The sequence below is a fragment of the Geotrypetes seraphini genome, chromosome 12 (assembly GCF_902459505.1).
Source record: "Geotrypetes seraphini chromosome 12, aGeoSer1.1, whole genome shotgun sequence".
NCBI classification, from domain to species: domain Eukaryota; kingdom Metazoa; phylum Chordata; class Amphibia; order Gymnophiona; family Dermophiidae; genus Geotrypetes; species Geotrypetes seraphini.
This window is the reverse complement of record NC_047095.1, coordinates 36,148,707-36,170,073: the sequence shown is the minus strand read 5'-3', so window position 1 is coordinate 36,170,073 and position 21,367 is coordinate 36,148,707. Positions and strand designations below refer to the sequence as shown.

The 21,367-nt window shown below is 41.2% G+C and overlaps 1 protein-coding gene across 1 annotated transcript in view; it reads right to left on the bottom strand.

The window, feature by feature from the left end:
* The window catches only part of ADGRL4 (adhesion G protein-coupled receptor L4), a 187,184-nt gene extending 166,408 nt beyond the window's left edge, over nt 1-20,776 (bottom strand). Inside the window, exons 1-2 of the mRNA XM_033917216.1 lie at nt 20,565-20,776; nt 17,661-17,810 (exon numbers count right to left, since the gene is read on the bottom strand). Coding sequence (XP_033773107.1) covers nt 17,661-17,810; nt 20,565-20,667 — 253 coding nt within the window. The 5' untranslated portion in view covers nt 20,668-20,776. The remainder of the gene's footprint in view (nt 1-17,660; nt 17,811-20,564) is intronic.
* Between the last annotated feature and the right edge of the window lie 591 nt (nt 20,777-21,367).

Sequence of the window (21,367 nt, the reverse complement as noted above, 5' to 3'; positions counted from 1 at the left end):
ATATCAAAATAGTAGAATAAACTTTGCTTATTTACCTTACAATTTGATAGATACATAAGCAAGCAAACACCAGTTTATCAACAGTAACAATATTCATAGATTAGTACTCTTTAAAATATTTGTATCAGGATTTTTTTTCAGGGAGTACTTGGTGGTACCGAATACCAACACCTTATCACCTGCTAAAACTGACCCTTGGTGCTCAATTCTTAAGGAAAGAGTCCAGGCTCTGCATACATGAAGGCCCTGATTCTATAAAAAGCACCTGCAGTTAGGCACCGAGATTGATGGGCCTAGTCGATCTAGGCACCTAACTTAGGCCCCCTATTATCAACTTGCATTAGGGCTTTTTATCGCCAGCCTCTGTGGTAAAAGTTCTGACGTTCATAGATAGAAACCTCTAATGCGGCTTGATAAAAGGGGGCCTTAACTTTTAATTGGTTCAATCAGCACTGTTAATTGAATAATGTTATCAAAAAACAATTTTTAAAAAATAATTTTTGAGTAGGTACTTAACTTGGTAGGTGCCATGTAGGCATCTGTACCAAGGAGCCTATTTAAAAAGTAGGTGTGTGGTTAGGAACAGAATTTCAGCATGGACTGAGTTAAGCACAGATCTTGTAGGCCATGAAAAACTTGGCCTAATATACTGGTGCCTAAGTTGATGCCTACCGACTTCTAACTTGAGGTAGGTACTGCTAGGTGCGATTCTATAAATGGCACCTAGCTCTGAATTACAAGCGGTAGGTGCTGTTTTTCTAGATGCCTATCGAATTAGGCACCTTTAATAGAGTCAGAAGGAGAAGCAGTGTCTTCAGCTAAGCCCTACAGTTCACAAGAGGACATGGAGGTACATGCTGCAGCCAGCACACAATAAGTCAGCCCCATAATAGATCTCAGTGAGGATTACGGGTAACAGAGGTTGACTAATGGTTTCAGTGTTATTTTTCAGAAAGATCATTAAAGGTTGTCTTTAATAACTCCATCTCAGACATGGTATCTACCAATTATGGCATCCCGCAGGGATTGATATTATCTCCCCTACTCTTTAACATCTTTTTTGCCCCTCTGCTGACTCTTTGTCAATCAGATTAGTGCAGTAGTTGTTTTCAGAGGTTACGAATGATCAGATCAATTGATCCTTTCTTGGACTCATCATCACTGAATGTCCTTGTACATTCACTGATCATTTCAAAGTTAGATTATTGCAACTCGCTCTATATAGGAGTAGCTCTTAAAGAAATCCGTCGACTACAACTAACTCAAAACACCGCAATTAAAATTATAACAAATAGGAAAACATTTGATCATGTGACTCCTCTTCTCAAAGAAGTGCATTGGCTTCCTATTGTTCACAGAATCTCCTATAAAATAGCACTCTTAACATTCAAAATATTAACAATTAAAGCTCCATCATTCCTAGAAAGGTACATCATTCCATATATTCCTACTAGAAGTTTGAGATCAGAGGACAAAAACCTGCTAGTAATTCCATTGCTTAGCATTATAAATACAAGACAAGATACGATCTTTGCGGTTACAGCGCCCAGAATATGGAACTCCTTACCATCTTTTATTAAGAAAGAAAAATCACTAAGTAAATTTAAAGGACTGTTAAAATGCTGGTTGTACAAGGATGCCTTCGAGACCTAATTGCTGGATTCTCCTTTGACCCCGATCTCTGCAGAAACTCACGTCTCCTCTGTCTTAGGTTCTGAGAAATTAAAAAAACAACAACCAAAAAACCCCTCTAAATGTTCTCTTTTAATTCTTATTAATACTTTTAAAAATTTTTACCCACCTTTTATATTTATCTTTTATGTTTACTTTACTATGCTTATTGTAGTTTCCCCTACTTCCCCTTCGTATCAGTTCGTAATATTTGTGTTTGTTGTAGTTAATAACTAAGACCCTGTTTTTAATTGTAAATCGCTTTGAATTTATGATATTGCGATACATCAAAATTTTAATAAAACTTGAAACTTGACCAATCCGGAGAATAAAAGGTACAAAAAAATTTAGTTTTGGTTTAGCTGCACAGTTCATCTATACCAGTGTCCCGCAAACTTTTTTTTTTTATTTGACACACTAACAGAGTGAATGTTTTTCTGTGGCACACCCACAACCCAGCCCCACCCCACAGAAACCTTGTCTCATTTTCCCCGAGTCCGGGGCCATGTCTGGAGGGCCTCTGAACATGCATGGATGTCGACGTGATGATGCCATGCGCACGTGCACCACGTCATCACGTTGACGTCCGTGCATGTTCGGAGGACCTCCAGACACGACCCCGAGCTCAGGGAAAATGAGATGAGGTTCATGTGGGGGCAGAGGAGGAGGAGAGGCGCCGACGCTGGAAGTGACGTCATATCTCCTTCAATCCATGACGGCACACCCGAAATCTCGCCGTAGCGCACAGTTTGCGATTTACTGATCTATGCTGTTGGATCTAAGCCAGCAGAGGAGGAGGAAGTGTGGGCCTAAGCCTGTAGTAGTACCTGAAAACTGCCACCACTACTGGCCCTGTCCATGCCCTGAGCACATGCTAAGCTGGCAGCAGCGGTGACTTGCGGCTGCTGCCATCTTCTGCTAAGTTGAGAAAATAGTTTGCTGTTGGAAGAGATCTTCAGCTGGAAGGGCTTGGGATCTTCAACAGCCACCAGAAGGGTATTTCAGTTTTAGGTGGGCCTGAGCCCAATATGACTGGGTCCTGCCCAACTATGGATATGGCACCGATGTTGTGATCATGCTTTCTGTGGCAGTCCGATTGCTCTCTTTTCCTATCTAAAGGTGTATTCTAGGATTTGAGGTAATATTTGCAAAATTGCTTTCTCAAGGATTCCCTGATTAGTCTACAATGGCAGGTGGATCCCTGGGTGTTCACCATATCACTTAAGAATATGCATGTGATATCGATACCTTGTTTGCTAGACAGAAAAAAAAAAAAGAGTATTGAATTAACTTTTTTCACAGAAGACTGCTTTCGGTAAACAATGAACAGAGATTACCCAGCATCTATGTACCAAAACAAAACAGTAGCTTCCTTCCTGCAAATGATGAGAGCGGTAATTCATTGCAGAGTTCAAGGTGAAAGAATAACACACATCCATGCATGTATTGCCTCTTTTAACCGCTACACGATACAGGGCCAGACATTTCAATTAATGTGTACCGAGGTCACAAAATCAATTTCTTATCAGTCAAAACCATACATTTCAGCTTCAAACTCCAATCTTTAAATTAAATCAGTACCCCTAAAAATTTAGTACATTAACGCAATTCGTTTTTCCCTAGTCTAGTAGTGTTTTCACAAATGGATAAAAGAAGAGAGAGTCTTTTGTGGTTTATATTTAGAATACAATGTGTGGTAAGATTCTAATCTGGTCTGAAAACATCATTGTTTCTGTCCAAGGCAAATATGAGCTTTAAGCGGTACTTTCCTTTTCAAACTCATGGTAACATATTAACACAGTAGCTGATGGCTTTACAGGCCAAAATGGCTCATCTAGTCTGCCCAAATGTATAGGGTTACCAAACATCTGGATTTCCCCAGACATGTCCTCCTTATGAGGTCATTTCTGAGGGTCCAGACGGCTTTTCAAAACCCGGTACGTTGTATAAATTATTGGCACTAATTAGCTTGTTATTCAACCAAATTGGTGTACAAATCAGGTGTGTGCCCAAATTTACGTGTCCAATTTTCATCGCTTTTTTAAGAATTAAGGAGTAATCTAATTTAATTTAATGTCAACATGAATATCCCGTTTAACCCACTAAGTTCAAAGTGGGTTACAGCAAGCAGTAAACATATACAAACATATCTATAAGGTTGGGAAATATGATCATGTCACACCTCTTCTGCGAGAAGCTCACTGGCTACCCATCATCCACCTCATCACCTATAAAACTTTAATGCTGGTCTTTAAAATCAAACTTTCGTGTCTCCCATCTTTTCTTGATAAACTCATCATCCCCTTTTGCTCTTCCCGGACCCTTAGATTGGCTGATCAGAATTTACTGACCATACCTTCCATGAAAGAATTTTACTATACTAGAAAAACTAATTTTGTCCGTTATAGCTCCAACTTTATGGAACGCCATGCCACTTCAATTCCACCTCAAAAATTTACTCAACAAATTCAAGACTAAACTAAAAACGTTCTTATTCCAAGATGCATACCATAGCATCTAAATATTTCCTTTCCAATAGCTAGCAGTATAAACACGAACCGCTTTTAAGAAGAGATCCTGATTCTTGGTGTTTTATCCCCCCCTCTTCCCTATAATTAATTTGTTTTTAACGATGTAATTATTAACTTCCCCTCCCCCTTTACCTTCAAGCTCATGTTCGTATTTGTAATTTGTCTATTTAATGTTCAAATTTACCTCCCTACAAAAATTTATTTTAACTTTTCATTTTTAGCTTGTAAACCGTCCAGGTACACGTCGATGGTCAGTATATTACAATTAATTAAACTTGAACTTGAAACAAATAAATATGCCAGTTCATAGATATTTTTGACATAGCCATGCTTTTAGCGCTTAGCTAAAAGACTTATAATTTCACATGGCAGGCTGTTCCAATATTCTGTAGCTTTGCCATACAAAGTTTTCCTCTTGATTGCATACATGTTAATTTGTAGATTCACATTTGCACCTGTCATTTGCATGCATGTTACATTTTCCGTCACACATACAAACCAAATGCATGCTCTTGAAGGCACATATCTAGGGTTCGAGGGATCCTATGAAAATATATTTTACCCCTGTAATTTGTGACATGCCCTTCTGCTAGTTTTAAAATAAACCCTAGTTGCAATGTTCATATTAAATGTAATATCGAATGAAATGGAGATCAGAAGATCCAAGAATAATCATAAGCTAGTACCATCTTTTAAGTAAAATTTCTTAGCAAGTACTAGAAAAGATAGTACAGGGTGCCCACAAAAACACTCCTTGATTTTAAATGGCTACAAAACCAAAATTTCACGTTTGAGGCTACAGTTACATCAAATCATAAAGTTTCATATGGTAGCTGTTGATTACATACACTCGATGTACACCTGTTACTCGGCAAACATCGATGTGATAATCGAGCTCGGACCAGACTCTCCGAAGCATATCCGGCGTGATCTCGTTTAAAGCTTCAGTGATGTGTTCCTGCAGATCATCCATAGTTGCGAGTCGTGGAGGTACGTACCGCCAAAGGAAAAAGTCACAAACAGTAATGTCTGGCGATTTGGGGGGGGCCACTTGAGGAACATCTGGTCATTTTGTCGCGTTCCATTGCCTTCTGGTTGTAACTATTGCACCAATTGCAGCTTATAAGGGTGAAAGTGCAAGCAATTGTGTAAGATCTTGCTGGGACTTGCATTTGCTGTCATTTTTCAATAAGTTTCGATTTTGGAACCATTTAAAATCAAGGAGTGTTTTTGTGGGCACCCTGTATACTTGACTGCAATGAGTGTATTTAGTGCACATTCTGCAGTAAGGTTTTCTGCACCATCTATTGCTGGCATTGTGACCTCATGATCAGTGACTCACTTCATCGGGAATGACTTGATTAGGAGTCGGAAATGAGTGAGTGAGAAAAACATGTTTTTCCCTAGCAGGAGGAACATTTAGTCCGAGGGTCTAATAAGAGACTTCCCTCTCCTTTTCAGAGCAAAGCTGGAGAGGAGCATGAAAACAAGGGAGAGGACAATTTTCAGTGAAACCGACTGTGTAAATTACAAAATTTTATATCAGCTTCATTCATGATACGGTGTACTAAATTTCATAAGAATCAACCGAGTTCTGTGGAAGATAGGACAAAAAAACATTTTGATGGATTTTTACATTTTTTTTCCAGTTCACGGTATACGAGCAGCGCCTAGTGCTTGACTGACAACCACGCCTGTTGGTGCCTACAAGTTAGGCGTGGTTAGCTGCCATTTACAGGGTGACCCGTCAAAAGCATGCAGAACTTTGGCACACCGACAATCCCGCGGTGACATTTGTGTGCAGGATAAATGCGCATTACCACTTCTGCCGTTCCCGTTAGCGCTCTGAGGGGTGTGGCACTTCCATGGGGGGACCCCCTCATACACTGAAAACTTCCGTTCTCCTTCCCATTTCCGCTCTTTGGTAGTTTTCAGTATAGTGGGGGAGGGGGTTTCTCCCCACAGCAGTGCAAACACTTCTAACTGTAGTGGGGGGTTGGTTCCCCCCACCCCCTCAGAGCGCTAACGGGAACAGCAGAAACAGCAGCGCAACATTTGTCCTGCGTGCTTTAGTAATGGCACCATTTAAAGATCAGGCCCTTTCTGTCTATGGTCCAATAAGTTCTATAGAATTATCTATATAACCAAATGTTCATTCTCATTCATCGATTCTTAAGCCAAAAAAATGCCTGCCAATTATATTTATCATTTCTGGTCCTTGGGACTAGGTTTCTTTCTGAGGACAGTGATACAGGATGTGAAATCCTATCGGTGGTAGACAGAAGGTAGAGCAGTCTTTGAGATAATGCATTTACAAAATTGTAAGTGAATTTTTCCACATCCTCTAAGCAAGCATTTGGTTGATTGATTCTGGAGCCACAAAAGCTGGATGAAAAGGAGCTTTCCTTAAGAAAGGAAACTAATATTTCAAGGGCAGGAATACGACTTCAGTAAAACAAATAATCATTCAGCTGTTGACAATCTACTCATAGGACTGAGAACATTTTCAAGAATGGGAGATAGACTATTTTCTAATGCAGTTTATTGTCTGACTTCATTTTCTCTGTTAGATGATACTGTCTGATGCGGGATTTGGGTATGGGAAGAAAACAATGGTTAGAAATGTGAAAAGTAGCAGGAAGTTTCTTTCCTTCCTATCGCTCCAGATTTAATTGCTATGCTTTTTCTAGGAGCCGATGTTGACATGAAATGAAATCAGAGAATGTTAATTCTTGTTATGTGCTTATGTTTTGTTTGTTGACTCTTTTTCTAATGGGTAAGCTGAGCTATATTACTAAATATCACACCAGTATGAGGGGGCCACTGAAAAGTTCTCAGTCTAACCAAGAAGAGAATGATGTGGAGCCCTGAAACTTACAAGTTATTCCACGTTTTTTTGACACTTTTTGTTTCACTGCATCTAGCAAATGGGCACAAGTATAGGGAAACCAAGCCATTGTGACATCACCAATGAGGTTGACTCTTAGGCATTGGTGGAATGAGGCATTATGACATCACAACACAAGGGGCCACTGAAAAGTTCTCAGCCCAACCAAGAAGAGAATGATGTGGAGCCATGAAGCTTACAAGTTATTCCCCACTTTTCTTGGCACTTTTTGTTTTAATGATATGATATAAATGAAACGAAAAGTGTCAAAAAAAGAGGCTGTTATAGGGGAAAACTGCCTCCAGGGATTCAAGACAAAGTTAGACAAATTCCTACTGAACCAGAATGTATGCACTGGTCTTTGACCTAAGGGCCGCTGCGTGAGCGGACTGCTGGGTACGATGGACCACTGGTCTGACCCAGCAGTGGCAATTCTTATGTTCTCATTCCACCAATGCCTAAGAGCCAACCTCATTGGTAATGCCACAGTGGTTTGATTTCCCTATACTTGTGCCAATTTGCTAGATGCATTGACAAGAAAAGTGCTAAGAAAAGAGTGGAATAACTTGTAAGTTTCATAGCTCCACATCATTCTCTTCTTGGCTGGGCTGAGAACTTTTCAGCGGCCCCTCATACTGTGATGTCATAATGCCTCATTCCACCAATGCCTGAGAGCCAACCTTAATGGTGATGTCACAATGGCTTGGTTTCCCTATACTTGTGCCCATTTGCTAGATGCATTTGACTCATTGAAACAAAAAGTATCAAGAAAAGTGTGGAATAACTTGTAAGTTTCATGGCTCCACATCATTCTCTTCTTGGCTGGGCTGAGAACTTTTCAGTGGCCCCTCATATCTTGTAAGCTATAGGGCTGTAAAGTTAATGCCTCATTCTATTCACTGGAAGTACAGTAACAGTAAATGATAGCTATACAACTGACTTCTCTATTATCTAATTATAAAATTGCTTGGAAATAAAGACTAATATTGTTTTTAGAAAACATAGAGGTTGTAATTAAATTAGTAATTGTATCTCCCCCTTTCCAGTTTCTATGTGAAAAACAGACAAGTTGCACAGACAGATGACTCATGAGGTTACTTTAGCGCTGCATTCGCTGAAGGAGAAAGAAGGGTGTGAGACCTAGAGAAATCCTTTATTTTTACTCTAGGAGAGAAAAGGTTTCATGGACTCACAAAAATGTAGACGAGTGCATGGCTTAGGGAATACATCACTTTTACTACAGGAGATATAAGGAGGTTATGGACTTGCATGCCATGCTTCTAGGACAGGGGTAGGGAACTCCGGTCCTCGAGAGCCGTATTCCAGTCGGGTTTTCAGGATATCCCCGATGAATCTGCATGAGATCTATTTGCATGCACTGCTTTCAATGCATATTCATTGGGGAAATCCTGAAAACCCGACTGGAATACGGCTCTCGAGGACCGGAGTTCCCTACCCCTGTTCTAGGAGATGGGGAAATATTCCCTAGTATCATGCATAATTTTATATTCCCTCTGATATGAGAAAGGATCCTGAGTGGGACCATGAAACATCTCCCTTTTCAGACATGATTGTCAAATTTTTAGAGATCTAGAGCAGGGGTCTCAAAGTCCCTCCTTGAGGGCAGCAATCCAGTCGGGTTTTCAGGATTTCCCCAATGAATATGCATGAGATCTATGTGCATGCACTGCTTTCAATGCATATTCATTGGGGAAATCCTGAAAACCCGACTGGATTGCGGCCCTCAAGGAGGCACTTTGAGATCCCTGATCTAGAGTGGGGATAAGACGGAAAGAGCAGTAGGTGCTGACATACAAAAATCCTTTGTTTTTCCAAGTTCCAAAAAGAGGACAACCTCTAGAAAATGATCTTACCTTACAATCTATAGAATAGTTACATCTATTATTCAACAGGTACAATAAAGTATACTTATAAATAACCAGCACATAATCTAACCGTATTGCTTTTTGTTGTGCCTACGGATATTTATCTCAATACACCTTGCTTTGCAGCAGGCTTGATTGTTAGTTAACTACCCATGAAAGTCTTTGCAAGAAGTATCTTTGAAGTTGTACTGCACAAGCGGAATTCTCTTCACTCAGGCCTAGATGCACTAAGAGGATCGGTAAGATGGTGTGGGTCTGATTTTTTGGCCTATTCAGAAAGAGCTTCCAACTTTGCTTTCTGATGATCACTGTGAGAGCGACACACACACATGCACAGAACCCACAGGGGAAGCCTGAAAAGCTGAGAGGCAAGGCAAGCCCTGAAAGCTGCCTCCTGCCACTCAGCTGTTTGGGGTAGGAAACCTTTTTTTAATGGGCACAGATGCTGTGTGTGCTACATGCACAATATCTGTCCTATTACAAAAAAGAAAAAAAAAAAGCCCCCCCCCCCACCAAAAACATCCTCCCCAATGACCCCCGATAAACACGGCACCAGGAGGACCCCCCCGCGCTACCTAAAATTGGCAGGAGGGATGGCCATTCTCTCCTGCCATTTGCCTCCCCCTCCTCCCCCCGGTGAGACAAAAATGGCAGGAGGGATGCCCACTCCCTCCTGCCACCGAAGGCCCACTCTTACGCCAGACACCCCCCAAACATCCCCTCCCCCTTTCCTCCATGAAAAAAGGCAAGTGGGATGCCCACTCTCTATACCCCATGTACCTTTTCATTGAAGTTGGAACAGAACAAAATCTCAGGCCTTCCTGCTCGTAGGTGCACCAGTCCAGAATGGCAGGCCTTTCTCTCCCCAGTGCATCAGGTGATGCACGGGGAGGGGCCTAAGACTCTGATTTGCTCAGATGCCTAAGGACCCTCCTAAGGCCCCCAGGATACAGAGGGAGGAGCCTAAGGCCTTGATTGGCTCAGATGCCTATGGCTCCTCCTAAGGGGAGGAGGCTTAGGCATCAGAACCAGTCAGGGCCTTAGGCCCCTCCCTGTGCATCACATGATACACTGGGGAAGAAAAGACCCGTTATTCTGGACTAGCGGGTCTATGAGCAGGACAGACTGAGCTTCCATCCTGCTCCAACTTCAATGAAAAGATATGGGGGTATGGGGGTTTCGGGGGTCCTCTGGTGGCAGAAGGGAGTAGGTGTCCCTCCTTTCTTTTATATCAAAGGGGTAAAGGGGAAGGGTAGGGGATGTTTGGGGGCACCTAGTGCAGAAGTGGGCCTTTGGTGGCAGGAGGGAGTGGGCATCCCTCCTGCTGTTTCGCTGCTAAGGTGGACGGTATACAAGTCCCTATTTCCCTTTTCTTATTTGACTCTATCCCCCCTTTCCCTCCTTCTAGTCCAGTATGGCCTTCCTATATCCCTCTGCCCCCTTCCATGCAGGCTCTACAAATTTGTGATGCTTGGCAACACTGCCAGTAGTGATTGCATCAGTCTCACTCTTGATTGCCCAAAGCTTTTCTTCTGCCATGCTAGCCCTCATAGCAACACATAGATGAAGGGACCGTGGGGTTTAATGGAATGAACCTGACATAATTGCTGCCAGCAGTGCTACCGAGCAAGTTTGTAGGGCCTGCAAGGGAGAAGGGGATGAAGGGATATAGGAAAGCCAAATTAGATTCACAGGACAGAATGGGCTGGAGGAAGGTAATTCCAGACTCATGGAAGAAGTGTGCTCATTTTGTGGGTGGAAAGGGAATTTGCCTCGCTCAAACCATACCTAAATCACTCTCCCTTGAAATCTCTGTGTGCTGTGGATCTCCACAGGTAAATATTGGCTTTCTGATATTGACTTTTTTTTACATGTATGCAATCTACACATGTAAATACTGCTAGTTACATGTAGAGATGCTGTACAGACAAGAGCTTTAATAAGCAAGAGATTCCAGGGCAGAAATGTGGTTCATTCATATTTTTCTGCAGTTTTCCTAAATTCCATAATGTTTTTTTTTATATCTGCATATTAACATTTTCCATAAAACTAATTGCAGTTTCCCAACTAATTTTAGACAGAACAAATGTTAATGCTAATGGTGTCTTATATACCTCTATATCTCCAACTAGATTCAAAGCAGCTTACAAGAAATTAGAAAAAGCTTACAAAAAGTAAATTAAAAACAAAGAGTTAATACAGACAAAAAAACTAGAAATTAAAGACAGCATTCTAAGGCATTACGTGTTGAGCAAGGCCCATTTCTCAAAGAAACTGGTTTTCAGCAATTTGCGAAAAGAGGTAAAGAGGAAATTTGGCGGCTAAAATTTAGTGCTAAGAAATGCAAGGTCATGCATTTGGGCTGCAAACACCCGAGGGAACGGTACAGTTTAGGGGGTGAAGAACTTATGTGCACGACGGAAGAGCAGGACTTGAGTGTGATTGTATGTGATGACCTTAAGGTGGCCAAACAGGTTGAAAAGGTGACAGCGAAAGCTAGAAGGATGCTAAGTTACATAGGGAGAGGTATGGCCAGTAGGCAAAAGGAGATATTGATGCCTCTGTATAAGTCTCTGGTGAGACCTCATTTAGAATATTGTGTACAATTCTGGAGGCCACATCTTCAAAAAGATATAAAACGGATGGAATCAGTCTAGAGGAAGGCTACTAAAATGGGATGTGGTCTTCATCATAAGGCGTATGGGGACAGACTTAAAGATCTCAATCTGTATACTTTGGAGGAAAGGCGGGCGAGGGGAGATATGATAGAGATGTTTAAATATCTACGTAATATAAATGTGCATGAGACGAGTCTCTTTCATTTGAAAGAAAACTCTGCAACGAGAGGGCATAGGATGAAGTTAAGAGGTGATAGGCTACGGAGTAATCTTAAGAAATGCTTTTTTATGGAAAGGGTGGTAGATGCATGCAACAGTCTCCCGGAAGAGATGGTGGAGACATAGACTATGTCTGAATTCATGAGGGCCTGAGATAGGCACGTGGAATCTCTCAGAGAAAGAGATAATGGTTTCTGGGCAGACTAGCAGATGGGCAGACTAGATGGGCCATATGGCTTTTATCTGCTGCCATGTTTCTAGCTAATTTCAGCCAGTAGATCATTCCAGATTTTATCTCCTAGATAATCAAAGATTCACTCATGATTTTATTTATTTTAGGTGTTTATATTAAAATATCTAAGCAGTTTACAGTTAGGTTCTCAAGCCTAGTAGGCTCACAATCTATCTAAAGTACCAGGCTCATTATTTATTTATTTAAAACATTCAGATCCTGCAAAACCAAAAATCTATGCGGGTTGCAAAAGAAAACACATAAACATAGGTGAACAAACATACTCAGATATTAAAATACTTACATACAATTCTTAAAGTTGCCCAAAATACTCAATCACACAATTAAAAAAATATAAATATCAAATTCTTCAAAACATATAGATAATATAACAACAATGTCAAATTCTAATAAAGTCAAAACCCATCACAGATTTAAAAACGTCTTCTGAAAGAATTAAGCCTTCAAACATTTATGGTGAAATAAAAATGAAGAGATTTGACGAACATTTTCTGCAAGGAAGTTCCATATATGAGAACTCACAACTGCAAAAACCTTGGAACAAATAGTTGACTTAACTATAATCCGTGTAGATGGAACAATCAGCAGTTGCTTAGACCAGTGTTTTTCAACCTTTTTTGGGCAAAGGCACACTTGTTTCATGAAAAAAATCACGAGGCACACCACCATTAGAAAATGTTAAAAAATTTAACTCTCTGCCTATATTGACTATATATAAAGTAATTCTCTTGAATAGGAATCAAATAAACACAAAGAAAGTATTTTATAATTACTTTATTACAAAATAAAAATTATAAAAATTATAAAATACTTTATTCAGTGCGAAACCTGGGCCTGTTTGGCTGAACACAAAGCTGATATTCTGGCTGGAATCGAAGAAAGACACACACGTAGCTCTTCGTCAACAGCTCTCAGTCTCTCTTTGTATTTGGTTTTTATAGCATACAAAAATAGACAAATATACCCTCCATCCTTTTTATTAAACCACAATAGCAGTTTTTAGCGCAGGGAGCTGCGCTGAATGTCCAGCGCTGCTCTTGACGCTCATAGGCTCCCTGCGCTAAAAACCACTATTGCGGTTTAGTAAAAGGTGACCATATTGTAAAATATAGACAGCAGATATAAATTCAGAACTGTGCATAGTAAGTGAAGGGAAGTTTTCATCTCTGGGAATTTACCCAGTTAACTATTAAGTTATTTGGGCAAATTCCTTTGAAAACTGTGGTAATACTGCCTCCACTTTGCTAAATTTAAAATAAAATCATTTTTCCTACCTTGTCTGGTGATTTCTGGTTGCACTTTCTTCTTCTGACTGTGCATCCAATCTTTCTTCCCTTCTATCAGCCTGTATGCTTTCTCTCCTCCACACCTCATTCCCTCCCCCAACTTTTTCTTCCTCTCTCCCTGACCTTTCTTTCTTTTTTTCTGTTTCTCTTCTTTCCTTCTGTTTCCCTGCCTGCCCCCTTTCTTTCTTTCTCCCTGCTGTTCCCCAAGCCACTGCCACTGCCGCTGCCATCGGGGAACAGGACCCACCAATGGATAACAGGCCCCAAAGCCGACGCATGCTCTTCCTGACGTCAATTCTGCAATCGGAGAGGAAGTTCCGCCCAGCCAGGCAGCGATTGGTTGGCCCGAACTTCCTCTCCGACTAAAGAATTGACGTCGGGGAGAATTAGACTTATCTGCTCGATAGATTAGATCGCCAAGACAAAGTGAGTCCTGGGTGATAGACTCACTTTGCCTTGGCGAGCTACTGGCGCCCCTGCCTCGGGCCCCCTGTCAGCTCCGGGCCCGGCGGCCCTGCGGCACACCAGGCAGCATCTCGCGGCACACTAGTGTGCCGCGGAACAGCGGTTGAAAAACACTGGCTTAGACTGTAAACGCAAAGATTGAGACGGCTCATATAAGGCAAGGTAAGTAGTCACAACTTTTGGCAAAGCTTGATGTAAGGCCTTCTACACTAACACCAAAATTTTAACCTGAGCCCTCCAAACCACTGGCAACTAGTGTAACTTGACCAATAAAGGGGTAACACGTTCCGTACGTGAAATGCCACCAATCACCCTTGCCGCAACATTCTGCACTATTTGTAATGCCCGTAAAAACTTCTTTGAAAAACCACATAAACCACATAAAAGGGCATTACAATAATCTATATGTGACAGAAGAAAACATTGCATCATTTGACGAAAGTTTGCTGATGAAAGCAGTTTCAGAAAACACAGGAGAGACATCTTCTTACAACAGAGAACCAAAGAATACAGCGAAGGCGACCACAAAGTGCTGAAATCCTTTATTCTTCCAAATAGAGACTCGACACACACGTGTTTTGGCCAAGAAGGCCTGCATCAGGAGTCTGAAAACAAGGTGTGAACCTAATGACCAACACACTGTTATCATGTTCTTATTATGATGTAATTCAAAAAAATTCTTCAATTGTAGTTCAGATCAGGAAATACTGTAAAAGGTATCGCATGCGGTTCATAGATAACGGTGCGAAAGACAAAGGCGCGCCCGGACAATTGAGCGCAGCACGGAGGCGCGCGCCACTCAAAATTACTGTTTTTAGGGGCTCCGACGGGGGGTTTTGTTGGGGAACCCCCGCACTTTACTTAATAGACATCGCGCCGGCGTTATGGGGGGTTTGGGGGCTTGTAACCCTCCACATTTTACTATAAACTTAACTTTTTCCCTAAAAACAGGGAAAAGGTAAAGTTTTCAGTAAAATGTGGGGGGTTACAACCCCCCAAACCCCCCACAACGCGGCACGATGTCTATTAAGTAAAGTGGGGGGTTCCCCCCCCACGCCCTCCCGTCGGAGCCGAAAAAACAGTAATTTTGAGCGGCGCACGCCTCCGTGCTGCGCTCAATTGTCTGGGCGCACCTTTGTCCCGGTGCGCTTTTGACCTGATACCATCGCAAGCACTGCTCTCTCGCAATACGGACATATTTTAAAACAGGTCCTTATTTTGTAACTGGGACAATGAAGTGTTAGAAAATAGGTTTTGAAAATGGCAATTTGAATGTTTTGGCAATATAACCATCGAAGTGCAACTTTATGCTGTTTTTTTGGGGGGGCTGTTTATCTGTTTTGAAAATGAGCCCCATAGTATATAGAAGAATTGAAAAATATAGTAAATATAATCTATTTGCAGTAAAATTTACCTCAGTCTGTATCAACACCAAAGCTTTTGAAAACTGATCACCTTATAGCATTATCTAACAAAGAAAAATATCACTGAGCAATTGTGCTGACATTATGATGAAGGAAAACTTAGGGCTCCTTTTACTAAGGTGCGCTAGCGTTTTTAGCAAACGCAGCAGATTAGCGCGTGCTAACCCCGAGCTACGTGGCTAGAACTAATGCCAGCTCAATGCTGGCGTTAGCGTCTAGCGTACGCGGCATTATAGCACACGCTATTCTGTGCGTTAATGCCCTAACGCAGCTTAGTAAAAGGAGCCCTTAGTAGCATCAGAATCCCGAGATGGTAGCAGTCTTTCACAATACCAAATGACTGGTTATATTCTACATTTCATGTCTGATTTATTAAACTTCCAAATGTATTTTGGGTTTCTTTTTCAGAAGTTTAAGCAACAAAATACTTTTTCGTTTTCCCTCACAAATTTTGACGTCCCCAGTTAATTAGCTAAGATGGGTTAAGACAGACTGTTCACCCTCTCCAAGGTAGGGAGAACGAGAAGGCACTCTCTAAAGTTGAAAGGGGATAGATTCCGTACAAATATAAGGAAATTCTTCTTCACCCAGAGAGTGGTGGAAAACTGGAACGCTCTTCCGGAATCTGTTATAGGGGAAAACACTATAACAGGGTTTCAAGACAAAGTTGAACAAGTTCCTGCTAAACTGAAATGTACACACGTGAGGCTGGACTCGTTTAGAGCACTGGTCTTTGACCTGAGGGCCACCGCGTGAGCGTACTGCTGGGCAGGATGGACCACCTATCTGACCCAGCAGCGGCAATTCTTATGTTCCAAAAATCAATGGAGACTGGAGTATAAATACCCTATCAAACACTGAGATAAGCACTTATTTCTTTTTTTATCTGCTTACCTGCTGATCTGCCTACCTGCTTGTAGTAGATATATTTAAAATCTATGTTTTGATACTACGCTTAAAATCTACGTTTATAATTTACATGTATATAAAGAGGATTTTTTTAATGGCCTATGATAGACTGTTGGAGGGGAACCAGTAAAGTTTTACAGCTCTTCCCTTCATAGCTGTGGTGTAGCATTTGCTCTTTGTAGCAGCTACTGAGGCCTTTTTCCTCCTTTTAGAAATGCCTTATAGGTGACAAAGAAGTTAAAGGTGATAAACTCGGTATATAACACTTAAGAGCTTTGATCTACAATAGTTTAATATCTGTTTTAATGTACTGTATGAAGTTTGCTAAAATGTAGATTCAAGGATTAAGACATTGAGGCCCAAATTCTGTAAACTGCACCCTAAGTTAAACAGCGGTATGCATCCTACCGCGATCTAACTTAATTGTTTTAATTGGTATTAATCAGCACAGTAATTGACCGCATTGTTTAAAACCAACTAAAAAGTGATTTTTAAAAAAGCAGGTGCCTGGAGGCGCCTACAAAAAAGGACACTGTAATCGTATCTACAGAGATGCCTAATGGCGCCTAAGGTTAAAGCAGATGTGGTTTACGCTGGAAATGACCTTAGGTGCCATTAGGTATCTCTGCAGATGGGATTCTCGTCAAAGGTAGATACTGGAAATGTAGGCCCACAAAATCCTGGCCTACGTTTCTGGCACCTACCTTTAACGTTAACCAAGCTTCTGCAAATGGTGCCGTAGTGTGATTGACACCCGATTGGCGGTGTTTCTTTAGGTGGCTGCCGATTATGGCACTGCTTGCAGAATCTGGCCCCTAGAGCACCTTATACAAAGCTGCGCTAGAAAATTCAAGTGTGCCAACTGCGGTGAAGCTCATAGGAACTGAATGGGCTTCACTGATTTGCTGCATTGGAGGGCAAGGAGGGCAGTCCGCCCCGGGCATGGCACCCCTCCTCCTCTCCACCCCTCCCAGCTCAAATCTCCAGTCACCATCAATGTAAAATCTCAAACAGTGGTGTAGTAAGGGAGTGGGGGTGGGGTCAGTCTTCCTAAGGGCATGGCACCCCCTCCTCCTCCCTGCCCCCACTCCTCTCCTTTCCGCACGCGCCCCCTTCCTTCCCAGCCCACATCTGCATTGGTGCTCTCTGATGTCACTTCCAGGACCCGCACCTAGGAAGTGATGTCAAAGGCGAGCCAACACTGACATAGGCATGCTGCTCATGCTGGAGAAGTTACAATGGTACAGGGAAAGGGAAGAGGCACATATGCAGTAGGGGGTGGGGTGGGGCAGGAAGAGGCTGGGGAGGGACGCCAATGCCCCGGGTGCCGCTCACTCTTACTATACCACTGAGCGTGGCTTTGCAAAAGCTTTTAATTAGAGCAGTAAAACAATTGGACTTCAATGATATAACAATGTATATTTGAATAGCAACAGTGATAGGAAATACTGGTTGACCACTTGTAAAAGTTTTATGAATATGAAATATGCAGGGGAACAAATATCCTGTACCTTCACAGAATGTTATGCCATCTCCAGTGTATCCTATCATGCAAAAACAAGCCTGGGTTCCATCCCGAATCTCACATTTAGCATATTCGTGGCAAGCTCTTAAACACTGTGAAGATGTATAGCTGTGGTCCAAACGCATGGACACCCACACTAATGAAGAAAAGGAAAAAAGAAAATTATGGTAAGATGGTCGGTGAAAAGGAGTTGACCGTGCAATGATGTAGGCATTAAACCTCACAAAGAAACAGGAGATACCGCCTACCCCAAATTGGAAAGCAAAGACAACAGCGAAGGTGACCTTAGGTGCTCACTCACGTTCGATTTTTTGTGAACAACAGTTTACAAACTGTTTGGACAAGTTCCTGGAGGAAAAGTCCATAGTCTGTTATTGACAAAGACGGGGGGGGGGAAGCCACTGCTTGTCCTGGATTGATAGTATGGAATATTGCTACTCCTTAGGTTTTGGCCAGGTACTAGTGACCTGGATTGGCAACCGTGAGAATGGGCTACTGGGCTTGATGGACCATTGTTCTGACCCAGTAAGGTTATTCTTATGTTCTTATGTTTTTACTGCTACAAGGGACGCATGTTCCTTGCTACTGAGCACATTAGGAATGGCCGAGTGGTCTAAGGACTCAAGAGCTATCTCTTCCCTACATAGGGTGTTCTAGTCTCCAGATGGAGGTGTGGGTTCAAATCCCACTTCTGACAGATTATCCATTCAACAGTACTTTCAAAGTAGAACTTGACTTATTTTCACCTAGACATTCACCGGTTCTTCGAATAGAAAATAATGTCGCATAATATTCCACAGGCATCGATTGCTTGAGATATTTCTTGATAATTTTTCAACCAATCTTCAGACTCCTGAAGCAGGCCCCTTCGGCCGAGACACGATCGTGTCGAATCTTAATATATAATAAAGCGACTGAGCACCTAAGGTCACCTTCGCTGTTGTCTTGGCATTAAATCTCTACTCTTTTTCAAAGAACACTGTAATCTTTTGCTCTTGCAATGTGAAAACCAATAATGCTCGTCAATAAAAGTTTGATCCACATTGCCTTCCCCATACAAGGGCAATGGTGCATTTATTCTATAGAGTCTATGTATTGCATTTAGAAGAATGAACAGTATGGACTCGTGTTTGATAGTTTGCATTAAGGGCTCCTTTTATGAAGCAGCGAAAGAGCGTTTTACCACAGGTCAGCGAGGTAAATGCTCCGACGCTCATAGGAATTGAATGAGCGTCAGAGCCTTTATCTCGCCGGTCCACAGTAAAACACTCTACTGCTGTTTCATAAAAGGAGCCCTTAATGCAAACTTTCAAACACAAGTCCATACTGTTCATTCTTCTAAATGCAATACATAGACTCTATAGAATAAATGCACCATTGCCCTTGCACGGGGAAGGCAATGTGGATCAAACTTTTATTGACGAGCATTATTGGTTTTCACATTGCAAGAGCAAAAGATTACAGTGTGCAGTAAATCAATTGAATGCAACTTAATTGTTCTTAATTCCTAGGTTTAAATCATTTGTGTGCATCAAAATAATTTTACTAAAATGAATGTGTGAAACCAAATGAAAAAAGTCCAAAAATTCTGAAAAAGTGGAATGTCTCAGAAACACATTTAAAGTGTTTGCGTTTTCCACATCCTTAATTAACAAATTACTGAATTATGTATTTGGAAAGTTTCAAAACAATAAAACAAGATTGTAAAGCAATGCCCTGAAAACACAGCAATGCTAATCTGAAAATTCAGGACTCCCTTCAATAAAGTACAATAATGGATTTATAGTAACATGCACCAATAATTAGAGTGCGCTAAATGCTAAGAAGCCCATTTTAACCTTATTGGTTTCATAGCATTTAGCATATGCTAATCTTTAGCATGCACTAAATCCATTAGCACACCTTAGTAATAGACCTTAGGGCTCCTTTTACTAAGCTGCGTTAGCGATTTTAGCGTGTGCTTAGCGCACGCTACATTGCCCTGCGCGCTAGATGTTAACGCCTCCATTGAGCTGGCGTTAGTTTTTCCACATAGCACGTGGATTAGCGTGCGCTAAAAACGCTACCGCAGCTTAGTAAAAGGAGCCCTTAGTATTGTTTGTAAAGGAAACAAAAATCAAGATTTTTATAGGTACTTTAAAAAACAGCAAAAGATGCAATAGTTATAATACAATTAACTGACCAGGCTGCATTTTGATGTTAATGTTTGCCCTCTTTTTTTTGCACATAAATGAGATTTTAACTGAATAATTCTTGAGTTGTGTATCTTTTTTTTTTTAACTTTATGCTTTTGTTTTATTTGTGGAAACATTTTTAAACTCAGTTCAGTAGCAATGATAAAAATCAATGCCACAAAATGGAGTTTAAAAGTGTTTTCATAAAAAAAAAAAAAAAGAAAAACCAAAAACCCCCACATCCAACTTAAATCTTTGAGCATCTTGAAACTGTTTTGTTATTTCTTTGAATGTTGTTACAGATACATACTGAGCCCTTGAGCATTTCTGCCGAAATTCATAGACCCAGATGTTGCTCCCATTTTGTGTTTGTGGAATAATTAGTTTTCAATTAAGATTCATTTGCTTTAAAGCAGGACCAACAATAAACAAGAGGCAAATGTACACATATTCTCTAATATCACTGTATTATATTATCTCAAGGTTCTTTTTAATCTAACAGACTAATTCTCACCATATTTGTGGTTTTGAATACTTTTAAGAAAAAATTGCCCCAAATCTATCTCATTTTAAAATGAAAGCTTATAAACTTCATCATTCACATGCAGCTGTATGAAAAGCATTCCTTGTCAATTTTTTAACATCTAATTCAAAATGAATTATTTGTTTTCTTTCATCATGATGTTTAAAAAGTTCTAAAATAGATAATAACTTACCTAATAAAAAGAATAGTTTCATTGGAAGAATCTGGTTAGTGCTTAGTCCAAGACTAAATCCTGGAGCTCGTAGAGAACTTGTGGACTCCGTGACGCACTTCATTTCCTTTGGAGGTTTTCCTGTTTCTGTGTGAGCTTGAAGCTTCCATTTCCTATCCTTCCATTATCTGCAAGAAAAAAAAGTCAGCTTTAAGACATCGTAGACTTCATTTTCAGAAGACACTCTTGCATTCTTTGTTCATAAGCTGAACCCTATTTATTTATACACCGCTTATAGCCTAAGCGGTTTACATTCAGGAACTCAAGTATTTCTCCCTATCTGTCCAGGTGGGCAGTAGAGAGTTAAGTGACTTGCCCAGGGTCACAAGGACTAGCGCTGGGCTTGAACCTGAGGGCTTGATGCTGAGGCTGCATCCCTAGTCAATAGGTCAAATACTGGAACCAAAAGATTGACGGTCTCATTATGTGGGAATGTGTAAAAGTTAAATATTTACCTAACATAGGGGTCCTTTTACTAAGGCGCGCTTGCCGTTTTAGCGCACGTTAAACGCTAACGCGTCCATAGGATATAATGGACGTGTTAGCGTTTAGCGCATGCTAAAATGGCTAGCGTGCCTTAGTAAAATGACCCCTTAGGTCAGGGGTGTCCAATGTCGGTCCTCGAGGGCCGCAATCCAGTCGGGTTTTCAGGATTTCCCCAATGAATATGCATGAGATCTATTTGCATGCACTGCTTTCAATGCATATTCATTGGGGAAATCCTGAAAACCCCACTGGATTGCGGCCCTCGAGGACCGACATTG